Source organism: Amyelois transitella, chromosome 5 (genome assembly GCF_032362555.1).
Source record: "Amyelois transitella isolate CPQ chromosome 5, ilAmyTran1.1, whole genome shotgun sequence".
Taxonomy (NCBI): Eukaryota; Metazoa; Arthropoda; class Insecta; order Lepidoptera; family Pyralidae; genus Amyelois; species Amyelois transitella.
The window spans coordinates 11,611,424-11,626,276 of NC_083508.1; the positions used below are offsets into that span (position 1 = coordinate 11,611,424).

General features: G+C 43.2%; 1 protein-coding gene across 2 annotated transcripts in view; it reads right to left on the reverse strand.

The window, feature by feature from the left end:
- Positions 1 to 14,853, reverse strand: part of LOC106140568 (ATP-dependent RNA helicase DHX8) — a 16,657-nt gene continuing 1,804 nt past the window's right edge. The window contains exons 1-14 of one of the 2 annotated variants that reach the window (XM_013342173.2): positions 14,538 to 14,745; positions 13,474 to 14,309; positions 12,711 to 12,872; positions 12,228 to 12,332; positions 11,770 to 11,916; positions 11,020 to 11,532; positions 10,397 to 10,644; positions 9,414 to 10,080; positions 8,796 to 8,936; positions 6,638 to 6,790; positions 5,898 to 6,026; positions 5,088 to 5,284; positions 4,143 to 4,322; positions 1 to 258 (exon numbers count right to left, since the gene is read on the reverse strand). In XM_013342173.2, coding sequence (XP_013197627.1) covers positions 36 to 258; positions 4,143 to 4,322; positions 5,088 to 5,284; positions 5,898 to 6,026; positions 6,638 to 6,790; positions 8,796 to 8,936; positions 9,414 to 10,080; positions 10,397 to 10,644; positions 11,020 to 11,532; positions 11,770 to 11,916; positions 12,228 to 12,332; positions 12,711 to 12,872; positions 13,474 to 14,309; positions 14,538 to 14,631 — 3,795 coding nt within the window. In that variant the 5' untranslated portion in view covers positions 14,632 to 14,745 and the 3' untranslated portion in view covers positions 1 to 35. Of the gene's footprint in view, positions 259 to 4,142; positions 4,323 to 5,087; positions 5,285 to 5,897; positions 6,027 to 6,637; positions 6,791 to 8,795; positions 8,937 to 9,413; positions 10,081 to 10,396; positions 10,645 to 11,019; positions 11,533 to 11,769; positions 11,917 to 12,227; positions 12,333 to 12,710; positions 12,873 to 13,473; positions 14,310 to 14,537; positions 14,746 to 14,853 lie in introns of those variants that run through there. The other variant, XM_060944462.1, reaches the window with a different exon arrangement.

The following is a 14,853-nucleotide window of genomic DNA, read 5'->3' on the forward strand; positions in this document are numbered from 1 at the left end:
TGTTTACAATACATTTATTATCTTATTTATAATATTTAATTCCTTCTTCTTCGCACCCTCGATATTCTCCAGGCGTTGGGTTCCTCGTACTTATTGTAAAGAGGTTCAAGTCTCTGGTTCTTCTTGAATTTAGACAGTTTAGTTGGGTCTGAGAACTTGAAGAAGGCCGGCGCGAATTCTACCAGCCATTTTGGATCTATGGTGGTGACTTCGCGCATGTACTCCTTGGTAGTCTGCACCAGCTCGTGATAGATTACCCTGGGATAGAAAAAAATAAATTTATTTCGAGAATCATCATTAATATTATATCTGCCAAATAAATCTGTTTAGTATAATTCAAAATGAGTAGTGGTTAAAACTCTTTACTTCATTTACCAGGTTGCAACTGGCCACATACAAAAAAATAAAAATAAAATTTTTGAGTTCACTTGGAATTCCATTAACAAAAAAGTAAAGTCCGATTTGCTGTTTCGCATAAGTATTATATTTTTTATTAAAGTGCATGTTTTAAAGCTCAAATAAAAGTGCAGTTTCAGGTTATCAAGAGTTCATATAACTATTTTTCAACAAGTTCTTGAACAAACGTATTCGTCGTTTTCGTATACGCTTTATAATTTACGAGCACAACTAACACTTAATATACAATATAATTAATCACTTAAATTCCGTGTGGTTCCCGGCACCATTACAAAAGAATAGGACCACTCCATCTCTTTCCCACGGATGTCGTAAGAGCCGACTAAGGGATAGACTTGGGATTCCTCTTTAATGTAAATCTCTGCCAATCTAAGGTCTGCCGCGCCGATGGATGCATGGCTAGGGGCGAGCCTAGTCTCGAGCGTGCCACTTCCGCCATGGGGTTGGGCGACCCCCAGGTAATGGCTAGCCTTACCCTGGCATGCGGGGCTCTGCTGGGGCGGACAAAATTTTTCCCTAGCGTCTCGTGGGAATCGCATTATGAACCTTAAAAAGCATATAAATGGCGGCGATGGTGTCCGCACCCCATCACGTCTCGTTCCCGGCGGGAGCGGTATGCGGTCTGCTGAAAGCCGCTTTGCGACGATGAATGTAAGAGGAGGAATGAAGGATAAGATTGAGGAAGTATGCCAGATGATGGATGAAAGACGTTTGGATGTGTTGTGCGTGAATGAAACGAAGCGGAAAGGATGCGACGCGACGCAGCACGGCCCTTACACGGCGTATTGGTCTGGAATGTCCAGTACCAGCCGAGGCTGTCAAGGGGTCGGTCTAATTCTTTCTGCACGAATGGCTGAGTGCGTGAATGAGTATGAGTGTGTCAGCCCTCGTCTTCTATGGATTAGGCTGAAAGTTGGAATCACTCGGATCTTCGTTCTAGGTGTTTATGCACCTTGGGATGTGGGTTCGAGGGGTACAACATCAGCAAAAAGCGAAAACGAGGAGTTCTGGAATAGTGTAAGAGAAGTATTGAAAGTTACCAAGCCAAATGAGAAGATTATTATGTTAGGTGATTTTAATGGATGGGTGGGTGTAAAGCGTGATGGATATGAAAAGGTGCTTGGTGCGTTTGGTGACGAAAAGGTGAATGATAATGGAAGAAGTGTATTAGAAATTTGTCTAGAGTGGGATCTTTTTGTGTCGAACTCAATGTTTCAACATAAAGAGATCCACACCTACACAAGAGTGGAAGGTATTTTAAAAAGTATGATAGACTTTGTGATTGTAGATGAAAGATTGAAGAACAAAGTGCTGGATACCCGTGCATATCGCGGTGCTGGCATTGACTCGGACCATTTACTGGTGATATCCCGGATAAGGGGTATCTTCAATCGCTGGCGGCACAGGGTAAGGGAGCAAACCAGCGCTTTGGAAAGAGTAAAAGTGGAAAATTTGCAAGATATGGATGTAGGTAAGAAGTATATTAATAGACTGAAGGATGAATTTGAAGATTTAGATGAAATGAGCGATATTGAAGATGGATGGAAGGAACTTAAAGAAAGAATTGTGAAAGTAGCTGTTGAAGTGTGTGGTGTAAGTAGAAGAAGGAAAGGAAAAAATCACAAAAATGCGTGGATGAGTAAAGATGTGCAAGAACTTGTGCGATTAAAGAAGAAAGCATGGCTGGATTTGTTAGCAGCAAAAGCTAACTTAAGAATGCAAGAGGTTATAGATGAAGATGTGAATGAAGCACGTAAGGAATATAAGAAAATGAAAGATTTGGTTAAGAAAGCTGTGATTAGAAAGAAAGAAGAGTATAAAGAGGATTTTGATAAAAGGCTATCAGAAGACTTTCAGTCAAATCTGAAAGTATTCTGGAAATCCGTAAGGTCAGCCCGAGGAAATACTATAACCAGAGAGCTGACTAGGATCAGATGCCAGGATGGTAGCGTTGTGAAAGGAGAAGAATGTGTACTAAAGATATGGAAGGACTATTTTGAAAGTTTATTTGAAAAAAAGGAAGGAAATAAGAAAGATTTCTGCTATAGCGAAGAAAAAGAGAATGAGATGGAAGGCGAAATTGAAATGTTCGAAATTGTGGAAGCACTTAAGAGTATGAAACCGGGAAAGGCTGCTGGGTGTGATAGAGTGTCGGTCGAGATGCTTAAAGCAGGAAAAGGCGTAGTAGCTAGTCAGTTGTACTGCCTTTTCAATTTGTGTTGGAGAAGCGGCCGAGTACCAAAAGATTGGTGTAAGGCTGTTATCGTGCCACTTTACAAAGGAAAAGGGTCACAGCTGGACTGCAAAAATTATCGTGGTATAAGCCTGCTTAGCGTCGTCGGCAAATTGTATGCTAAGGTATTGATTAATAGAGTCAGGAATGAAACTGATGACAAAATATGGGATGCTCAAGCGGGATTTCGAAAGGGAATGGGATGTACTGATCAGGTCTTTTCCTTGCGGTGCATAGCCGAAAAGTTTTTGGCCAAGAGTCAAAAAGTCTATTGCACATTCGTAGATCTGGAAAAGGCCTATGACAGAGTTGAGAGGAATGAATTGTGGTCAGCACTTTCTATGCATGGGGTGAGCAGTCTCTTAATACGAGCACTGAAATCCTTATATGAGGATTCGAGTGCTTGTGTCAGGATAAACGGAGCGCACACTGAGTGGTTTAAGATTGAGAAAGGCGTTAGGCAAGGATGTGTTGCGTCACCGTGGCTGTTCAACCTATTTATGGATAGCTGTTTGACAGATTTGAAAGAGTCTAAAAGTGGATTAAGGATGAATGAGTTACTCGTCAAATGTCTGCTCTATGCCGACGATCAGGTTATACTGGCGTCATCAGCGGAGGAGTTACAGGAGATGGTAAACTGTATGCATGAAGCTTTTAAAGAGAAAGGAATGAAAGTGAACGTAAGTAAAACTAAAACACTGGTTTTTGAAATGGAGAAAGAAATGACAGCATGTAATATTTTGATTGGAGGAGAAAAAGTGGAGCAAGTGAAAGAAATTGTATATCTAGGATCAAAGTTTACATCAGATGGCAAGTATGATAGTGATATTGAAAGGAGAGTGAACGCGGGGAACATGGTGAATGGAGCTTTGCATGCCTTTATGAGCAGTCAGAAACTATCCAAAAAGGCTCGACTGGCTGTGCACAGGGGCGTGTTGGTCCCGACATTAATGTATGGGAGTGAAAGTTGGGTATGGCAAAAGAAGCATGAAAGCAGAATAAATGCAGTGGAAATGAGAGCGTTAAGGAGTATGATGGGTGTGAAATTGAGTGACAGGATAAGGAACAGCGTGATAAGGGAATGTTGTGATGTGAAAGAAGATGTAGTTACAGGAATAGAAAAGGGTATGTTAAGATGGTTCGGTCATGTGGAGAGGATGAATGAAAGCAGGTTGACTAAGCAGATATACAAGGAGAGTGTGGAGGGAAAGGTCGGAGTGGGAAGACCTAGACGAACGTATCTTGATCAAATTAAGGACGTCCTGGTAAAGGGTCAGATCAAAAGTACCCGAAACCGCCGAGCTTGTATGAAGAGAGTTATGAATGTGGACGAAGCGAAAGAAGTATGCAGAGATCGTGGCAAGTGGAAAGAGGTAGTCTCTGCCTACCCCTCCGGGAAAGAGGCGTGATTTTATGTATGTATGTATGTATGTTCTTGAACAAAATCTCTACCATCATGTATTCTATCTACAAGAATGTACACTATCCTCACCATTCAGGCTGCCGGTTGAACAGCGCGCTGGACGGGTGGATGTAGACCACCTGGCTGTCCACCAGGGTGCGGTACCCCTCCTGGGGGTCCTTCTTCGCGGCGTTCCTGAAGAAGCCCGAGCAGATCGTCTTCTGAATACGGACAGTGTTCTTGCCGGCGGAGACCACGTCCAATTTGTGCCTGTCGATGTAGAAAATTATTTAACATACATACAAATGGTCACGTCTATATCCCTTGCGGGGTAGACAGAGCCAACAGTCTTGAAAAGACTGAATGGCCACGTTCAGCTATTTGGCTTAATTATAGAATTGAGATTCAAATATTGACAGGTTGCTAGCCCATCGCCTAAAAAAGAATCCCAAAATTGTAAGCCTATCCCTTAATCGCCTTTTACGACATCCATGGGAAAGAGATGGAGTGGTTCTATACTTTTTTGTATTGGTGCCGGGAACCACACACAAAATTATTTAAATTTGTAAATAACATTTTTGTGCAAGAAGATTATGGATGCCCTTTTTTATAAGGTACTACTCTCATTCATTGTTAGTGCACAGATTTAGGTATTTTATTATAGATAGATAGCGAGTGCTTGACCAAATAAGCTATATAACCAGATCCACTTCTGGACCATCAAAAGCGTACAGCGCCAGGAAGAGAATGTTATTTCAAAAGAATAGAATAGATTTATTTTCAAAATTGGATACAAGGTATCACTTATTGACGTCACATCACTTAAATCTAATCACAACTACTACCGCTTCCAAAGCGCACGTGTAAAAGAAGCGGCGGAACAAACTACACTGCATCATTTTCATCGGACGTCAATGTACAAATATAGATCTCTTAAATCTAAATCATGGACGAATACACATTGTCTACATTAAAAAAAACATGAATGAATGTAGAACTAGAAGCAAAAGGAAGGAATCCGACAAACCGTCTCACCTATCCATGATGCCCAGCAGCTGTTTCCTCACATCCTGAGCTCTCTTCAGGGTTCGAATCTGCACGAAGTTCTCGTAGCACCACGCGTTCGAGAACTTGTTGTTCCGCCAGCTGTTGTACACCGCAAGCAGGGTGAGATGGTCGCCTTCGGGCTGATTGAACTTGGCTTTCTTCTGGTCGGCGAGGGCTTGTTTGTCCTTGAAAAAAAAAGTTAATGTGATTTTTAGAAAATATGGTTTAGTAAGGTTTCACGAGATGTATAATTTAACTTACCAACTAACAACTTGGTGGGAAATATTTATTTTCTTTTTCATATTTTATTACATACACATACATACAATCATGTTTATATCCCTTGTGGGGTAAATAGAGCAACCAGTCTTGAAAGAACTGAAAGGCCAAACTTTAAACAGTAACAGGTTGCTTGCCCATCGCTTACGAGAAGAATCTCAAGTTTATCTATCCCTTAGTCGCCATTTACGACATCCATGGGAAAAGTCCATTCTTCAATTATCTTGCAATCGACTGGATAAAATAAGAGAACTTAATAATATTTAATCTGCAGAAAAGACGACTTATCTATCAAAGCAAGGCTGAAACCACAAAACGGATAACGCTAGAAATTCCTTAGAAAAGTTATCATAAAATATTTGAACTTGAGCTAGCTTTTAATAGAAATTGAGAACGAGAGTGAAGCTACGGGCACTTTATTTCCGTTAAAAATTTTTGATAACTTTTCTAAGGAATTTCTAGCGTTATCCGTTTTGAATTTGAATTTCTAGCGTTAGCTATATATATATATATATTTACTTTTGGCCGGTAGAAGACGTTTTGCACGCTGAGCATAGACACGATCGTGAGTATTTCGTCGGAGCACTGCAGGGCCACCGACATGATGAGAATCTTTGACAGGTTCGGCTCTAGGGGGAACTCGGCCATCTGAAACAAAGAAAAAGAATTTGAAATAAAAAAATTATAAAACTCGTCTTAAAAATCTACTGCCTACCTATGTTCTATGTGATCTGGACTATGTTGTATATATTCAAACTGGCAACCTTTCACAGTTTGAATCTCAATTCCATCATTATAAAAATTTTATGTTTCTTGTCGATTATCGTGTGGTGTGGATGTCGTAAAAGGCGATAGGCGGTGGGCTAGGTAGCTAGCAACCTGCCACTATTTTTAATTCACAATTCCATCAATAAGCCATACAGATGAACGTGGCGTTTTACTTTTTGAAAGACTTTTGACTCTGTTTGCACCGAAAGAGATATAGACGTGATAGTATGTATATATTTATCTAAAGCATCACCTTGTCTTTTCGAATCTTTTGGCTTACTCTTGCCTCTAAGATTATATATGTAGGTATGTAGTTGGCCAGTAATAAAGCGTTATTATTGGGCTATTCTTATTCACTATAGACCTCGAAAAGAAACATAAATACAAACTTCGTTGCCGATATATAACCTTTCATTAATTCAAATGCATTTCTTTTTTTAATTTAATAATTTTCTTAATTAGAATGTTTTTAAAAATGGAATACTACTAACCCTCCGCCCGAGTCTAGTGAGTAGCCCCTCGGCATCCAAGGCGGACAGCGAGTGCAGTTGCTCGAGAGCCATGATGAGAGACTCCACGGGCGGCGCGTCCATGAAATCGAAGTGAAGCAGATCGTTGATGCCCATCGTCTTCAGTTGTAACACCTGCAAATAAAAAAAAAATAATTTATCATGGCAACTAAAAATACAGACGAAATAATGAACGATGCGAAATTTTTGAAACTCCCGACACAAAAGTTTTGTTTCTTTTATAACTATGTACCATTTGTTGTTACTGTGTAAATTTCTATGCAATAAAAATATAACAAACAAACAACAAACAAATATTTTGTCATAGAGGATATTCCATAGAGGACGTCGTGACGACATAATATTCAAAATCCATCTTGGATAGATTCACATCTAACTCACGTTTTAAACAAAAATAAAACTCAAGCCAAATTGGTCCATCCGTTCGGGAGCTACGATGTCACACACAAATAGACATTTAGGACAAACTTATAACACCCCGTCGTACTTACGTGGGGCCTTGTAAAAAAAAACTTTAAGGCCCTCTCTGTGTACAGTCGGCCACATGTGTCATACGTACTGTGGTGGCGAGGTTGGTGCGCTGTATCTCCGGCACGGGCGTGGGCAGCATCTCGTCTCTGTAGGCCCTCTCTGTGTACAGTCGGCCACATGTGTCATACGTACTGTGGTGGCGAGGTTGGTGCGCTGTATCTCCGGCACGGGCGTGGGCAGCATCTCGTCTCTGTAGGCCCTCTCTGTGTACAGTCGGCCACATGTGTCATACGTACTGTGGTGGCGAGGTTGGTGCGCTGTATCTCCGGCACGGGCGTGGGCAGCATCTCGTCTCTGTAGGCCCTCTCTGCGTACAGTCGGCCACATGTGTCATACGTACTGTGGTGGCGAGGTTGGTGCGCTGTATCTCCGGCACGGGCGTGGGCAGCATCTCGTCTCTGTAGGCCCTCTCTGTGTACAGTCGGCCACATGTGTCATACGTACTGTGGTGGCGAGGTTGGTGCGCTGTATCTCCGGCACGGGCGTGGGCAGCATCTCGTCTCTGTAGGCCCTCTCTGCGTACAGTCGGCCACATGTGTCATACGTACTGTGGTGGCGAGGTTGGTGCGCTGTATCTCCGGCACGGGCGTGGGCAGCATCTCGTCTCTGTAGGCCCTCTCTGTGTACAGTCGGCCACATGTGTCATACGTACTGTGGTGGCGAGGTTGGTGCGCTGTATCTCCGGCACGGGCGTGGGCAGCATCTCGTCTCTGTAGGCCCTCTCTGTGTACAGTCGGCCACATGTGTCATACGTACTGTGGTGGCGAGGTTGGTGCGCTGTATCTCCGGCACGGGCGTGGGCAGCATCTCGTCTCTGTAGGCCCTCTCTGTGTACAGTCGGCCACATGTGTCATACGTACTGTGGTGGCGAGGTTGGTGCGCTGTATCTCCGGCACGGGCGTGGGCAGCATCTCGTCTCTGTAGGCCCTCTCTGTGTACAGTCGGCCACATGTGTCATACGTACTGTGGTGGCGAGGTTGGTGCGCTGTATCTCCGGCACGGGCGTGGGCAGCATCTCGTCTCTGTAGGCCCTCTCTGTGTACAGTCGGCCACATGTGTCATACGTACTGTGGTGGCGAGGTTGGTGCGCTGTATCTCCGGCACGGGCGTGGGCAGCATCTCGTCTCTGTAGGCCCTCTCTGTGTACAGTCGGCCACATGTGTCATACGTACTGTGGTGGCGAGGTTGGTGCGCTGTATCTCCGGCACGGGCGTGGGCAGCATCTCGTCTCTGTAGGCCCTCTCTGCGTACAGTCGGCCACATGTGTCATACGTACTGTGGTGGCGAGGTTGGTGCGCTGTATCTCCGGCACGGGCGTGGGCAGCATCTCGTCTCTGTAGGCCCTCTCTGTGTACAGTCGGCCACATGTGTCATACGTACTGTGGTGGCGAGGTTGGTGCGCTGTATCTCCGGCACGGGCGTGGGCAGCATCTCGTCTCTGTAGGCCCTCTCTGTGTACAGTCGGCCACATGTGTCATACGTACTGTGGTGGCGAGGTTGGTGCGCTGTATCTCCGGCACGGGCGTGGGCAGCATCTCGTCTCTGTAGGCCCTCTCTGCGTACAGTCGGCCACATGTGTCATACGTACTGTGGTGGCGAGGTTGGTGCGCTGTATCTCCGGCACGGGCGTGGGCAGCATCTCGTCTCTGTAGGCCCTCTCTGTGTACAGTCGGTAACATTTCCCGGGCCCCGTCCGACCAGCTCGACCGGCCCGCTGCTTGGCTGCTGCCTGTTAACGAGGAAAATAAAACTTTAAAAGTCTTCTACACATAAATTTATCATAGTCATATTGCCTAGAAGGTAAAATTATTTTGATTAATTTTGTCGCGATTATAACATAGGTACTACGTATAATCGTTCGTGACAAAATATGTATGCCGACATTTTGCGGCGGCGGCCATCTTAGATGGTATTCTGTCAATAATACATATAGCTAAAACACATACAATCGAATTTATCAATCAAACAAAATTGAAATCGGTTCTTCCGTTGGGAGCGACGACGCTACAGACAGTTTTTCGAGGGTGAAAAAATAAAAACGAACAAAATGTTAATAAGCACAAAGAAGTTTTAGTGAGAGCAGCGCATCTCTCACAATATCTTGATCTCACGATTTACAACGCACTCTTATCGATCATCGCAAACTGACAACTAACAAGAAGTTTGTTTTTCTGTTTATAAAAATTCCAAAAAATCAACTATTCACCTGCGAGATTGGAGTTACAACCAGCGAGTCCATTCCAGTCTTAGAATTGTACACTTTCTGCTTCACAAAGCCGGGGTCCACCACGTAATATATGCCGTCTATCGTCAGCGACGTCTCCGCTATGTTGGTGGCTATCACCACTTTCCTGGAGCCGGGCGGGGCCGGTTCGAAGATGCGGGTCTGCATTTCCGAAGGCAGAGCCGAGTACACCGGCAGAATGATCAGCTCGGGCACGTCCGGCCCTAGAGACTTCATTCTCTCGTACAAAATCTCGCAAGCGGTATCGATTTCCTCTTGACCGGTCAAAAATAACAGTATATCTCCGGGCGGTTCTCTCAGGTGTATCTGCATAACGGTTATAAGAGACGCATCCAGGTAGTCTGTTTCTGGTTCTTTCGTGTATAAGACTTCTACGGGGAAGGTTCTTCCGGGTATTGTAAAGATGGGTGCTTCGAAGAAGTATTGGGAGAACTTGACAGCGTCCAAGGTGGCTGAGGTGACGATGAGTTTGAGTTCAGGTCGTTTCTGGACGGCTTGTTTGAGGAGGCCGAACAGCACGTCCGTGTGGATGGTGCGCTCGTGGGCCTCGTCCAGCATGATCACGGAGTAGGACTTCAGGTCCAGGTCCATGAGACACTCGCGGAGTAACATGCCGTCTGTCATGTATCTGTGGAGGAATTAATTAGATTGAATTAAAGCCATTAACTTAAAATTGGTTATCCAGGTGTCATTACGCTAGACTGGGATTGTTTCCTAAGACGGTAAATATCTAATCTACAGTCTCCTTAAGTTAGACTTTGCAATGATTTTGGTCATGTTTGTCTAGAGGCGACTGTACATTTTCTATGCGTGTTTTTGTTTTGTGTTTCCGATTTGTGCCTAATAAAAACGTATGTGACAGTAAGCTGATGTATCTTTTTTACATTTAAATGTCTTTATTTGCCACATCACTGTTTGAACCCAGGTCTGGACCTGGTACTCACTTGATGACGGTCTCGGGGCTGGTGCAGTCCTCGAACCGGATGGTGTAGCCCACCTCCTGCCCCAGGCGACAGCCGAACTCCTCAGCCACTCGCTTGGCCACGGACATGGCCGCCACTCTCCGGGGCTGGGTGCAAGCGATCTTCCCTCGAGCGGTCAGACCACATTCAGCGAGGTACTGAGTGATCTGAGTGGTTTTCCCGGAGCCAGTCTCACCGATAACGATGAGGATTTGGTTGTCAGCTACAGCCTAAAGGGTGATAAAATAAATTTCATGTGATTATTTGTTTTATTTATAGTAAAAGAGTATTTATTTTCTCTTTCTTATTACGTGCCTAAAGTTCCACCTTCTGCTGTTCTTCCACAAAACAGATCTGTTTCATTCAATCAATGTAATTTTTAGCTTTAAGAATTATTTTAAGATTGGATCCAGATTGGTAAATGGATTATAAATAGTGATGCTGTTTGGGTATTTTATGTAGTGACATATTGAAAAAACAAAAGAGCGCTTTGAAAAAGTAGGTATACATTAAATACTCGTTTGCGTTCTATGTATTTTAACGCCTAAACACAGGTGATTACAGTTATCAGTTTCTGTTACAATTATAAATAAATATACACTTACCTTTGTCAACTCATCCCTAAGCTTATAAATAGGCAGAGACTGCCTCTGTTCCAACAACGACAAATTAGTCTTCTTTCCGAACGACGACTTCTTGCCTCCAATCACGTGCTTCTTCCACTCCGGCAAGTCCTGCGGAGTGATGCCTGATCCCCTCATGTTAGCAGCCAAAGCCCTACCATCCGTCTCTGGTAACGGATCAATCCAATTCTTGTTCAAACCAGTTGGCAAACTCTCCATCTCCTGTTCTCTTTGTATCATCTTCTGCTCCCTTCTCTCCTTGGCTAGAGCGGATTGCATCATGGCCGCCTGGGCTAGCGATCCGTCAGGGTTTTTGACAATCCTGACAGGTGACAGGTCATGCAAGGCCCGCCCGTGGCCCTGGAGGAAGGGAGGCTCATCTTCCACTAACTCTATTTCGATATCGGCTTCCCCGTCTTCGTCCTTCGGGAGAAGACCGGTCTCTTCGTCGAAATCTGGCAGCTCGCTTTTGTCTATGACGCCCGATGATATCATCTGTGAAGTAAAAAATAAACATCGATTGAAGAGTAATTTTTGACAGCAAAGTGATAATTTATATAACTTGTCAGTCAGAGGCCTTTCTAATCAGTACGTTTTGAGGGTCTTCTTCCTCCTAGGGTTAGTCCTGGTTACATCTTCACCTTTCTGGAGACGAGCCCGGTGCGCGCCATTTGACCATGATTCTGGAATGGCCGCCGCTGCTGTACAAACTGTCATCATGTTGTTACCCACCTGCTTGATCTCCCAGCGCTCGGGGCTGGAGATCCTGGTGACCCGCTTCCTGCTGGAGTCCTCGTCGGGGTCCAGCGCGCCCTGCAGCCCCGCCAGCACGGCCGCCGCGGGGGCCGGCCGGTCTGGATTGCGCCCTTCGCGCTCCGCCTGATGGAAATAAACAGCGATTATGAAAAGAAATGCTGTGCCGAGTACCACAAACCGATGAGGTTGTATGCAAAATATTTATGTGGCAGAAGCAAAAAAGCTATGCAGTTTTAGAGTATAATACGCCTGGGACTCGATCCCCGTAAAACGCCCTTTCATTTCGGGTTCCTTGGGAATTTCGAGTGCATTCATTCAGTGTCCTCTTTATATAAAGGAAAATATTTATATCCAAAATAGATATGAAGATATCAATCAATGACGTTCGCCAATATGTCGCTTCAACTTATTCTATTTTATCATTGTATTCTTACCTCCAAATGTGCATGCGAGGTGGGATTCAAATCTTTGCCACTCTCTTGGCACACATCCTTCATGGTGAGGGAGACTTTCTGACCAGTCACTGATAGTACTTTGATCTGCAAATGAAGGTAACATAAATTTTAATTATCACATTCAAATATTGGTTTATACATCTGAATCATTTCAAAGAAACAAATTGATAAGTGTTTAATAATGTGAACTACACTTAAAAGCCATACTGGTATATTTGTTTCAAAAAGTCCCAGACCAGAATATGCATAGTAACTCTTTGGTAACTGTGTGTTTATATGAGTACCTTCGTTGAAACAACTGGGTGGCAGTAGCTTTAGTTTTATTTTGTGTCTTAATAATCCTTTGGTTCTCTTGTGATTTTAATTTTTATATTTCACAGGACTAGGACAACAAGACTTCATGTTTGATATATGGACATCTGTAGGCAAATACTATTCCTGCGTATTCCAATTTCAACATACCTTAACTTTGTCCCCTCTAGACACCACGTCGGAGACATTGGTGACTCTTCCCTCAGATCTGAGCTGTGATATGTGAACCAAACCCTCCCATCTCTTCCTCACACCTTCTATTTGCACGAAACACCCAAACGGTACAATGTTCGCGACCCTGCCATTATATATCTGAAAAAGAAGTTTTACATCAACATACATTCATATATTTATATACTAAGGCTTGTAAACTTGGGATTCTTCTTTTAGGCAATTGTTTAGCAACCTGGCACTATTTGAATCTCAATTCTATCTTAAAGCCAAATAGCTGAACGTGGCCTATCAGTCTTTTCAAGACTGTTGCTTCTGCCTACCCCGCAAAGGGATATAGACGTGATGATATGTATGTATGTATGTATTTATATATTTATTATTCTTAAATTTTGAGGGATTTTACCGTGCTGATGTGTGAGCCCCATACATATGATAACATCTTTATCCCTCAAGGGGTATACAGAACAGTCATGAAGACAATAAGGCTGTGTTCAGCTAGTCTTCTAACCCATCATTTAAAAGAAGAATCCCAAGTTACGCCTTTTCCCCTTTAATCCATGTTTGTAGCTGATCTTTCCATGATTGACTTTCATCGTTTGCTGGGAGGAGAAGTTGTCACACACATAGATGAATATGTGTCTATTCTCTTTGTCGCCTTTTTTGTCATCCATGAGAAGAGTGGTTCTATTCTAAAATTCCAGAAACCACAAGGCACCATTTAGAAAATATGTCTACTTACTTTTCCTGGTTCAGGGTCATCACTCATCTCCACCTCAGGGCTACGTTTTCTCGGCCTCTTTGTGTAATCACTATATTTATCCTCCCTGCCACGAGAATGTGACCTCTTGCCGCGTGACCTCGACCTCCTCTCCCTTGACTTGGACCTTCTGCGTCTGTCTCTCTCTCTAGATCTCTGCCTTTCCCTAGACTTCGACCTATGCCTGTCCCTAGATTTAGATCGATGTCTGTCCCTCGAATGAGACCTCTGCCGATGTCTACTTCTAGATCTCCTCTTTCTGTCCCTACTTCTACTTCTCCTATCTCTACTCCTGCTTCTCCTACCTCTGCTCCTACTACGTCTACTCTTCCTGTCCCTAGAACTGTCTCTTTTACGACTGCGGTCTTTACTCTCCTTTAGCTCATCCTTTTTTATATCAGGTCTGACTGCTTCAACTTTGGCATCAGATTTAGAAGGGGCTAAAGCTTCCAATTCCGCCATAGCAGCATCAACAACAGCATCATTCTTGATAGGCTTTGACTCATCTTTGAAAACATCCTTGGCAGTTACTCTTTTTATCTTTTTATCCTCTTCCTCTTCACTACTCTCATCATCTGATGAAAACACAGGTGGTTTCTCATTGGGTATTGCCAATCCAGGAAATTTGGATGCTAAAGGATTTTTATGAGTGTCTAATTCTGTGGTGTCGGAAGAAGTATTGGCTGGTTTCATGTGCTGTATTATACGCAGGAGATTCGTCATGAATGAGTCAGAAAATTCGGCCCCATTTTCAATCAATGCCTTCTTAAAATCGTCAAAATTTGGATTCTTGTCCGCTAAATCTATGATAAACTCGGCTGGAAACAAATAAGTAGTGTTATTGTTAACTAATAATTAACAACAAAACAATGAAGTTGAAATTGATAAATGAACAAGTATTGTGCCCAAAATGCATGTGGAAGAAGACCGATATATTTAGTAAAGATTAAAAAAGTGCGGATTCTATCTATTGGCAGGTCAAAATAGTAAAGGACACAGGGAAGAAATAGAATCAAAAATATTATACAAAATGGTAAACAACCCACCCAAGTCCTTGTCATTTAAACCCAAGTGATTGTCTAATTCAGTACACACTTTTGAAACAAGGGACAAATGTTCTAATTTAGCAACTTCATCCATTTTTGTACTAATTTACGAAATATGAACTATGTTAAATAACAACAATTTTATTTTAGGATTTATTTCACATTTCACATCACTCAAACAAGGAATTGGCCAAACAAGAAAAATGAGGTGAAAACGGTTGACAACCAAGATTGACATTGACAGCACAAAAAAAAGATTAGTGACAGTGACAGAAAAATAGGCAATGTGTTAACCTTATACACACACCAGGAAATG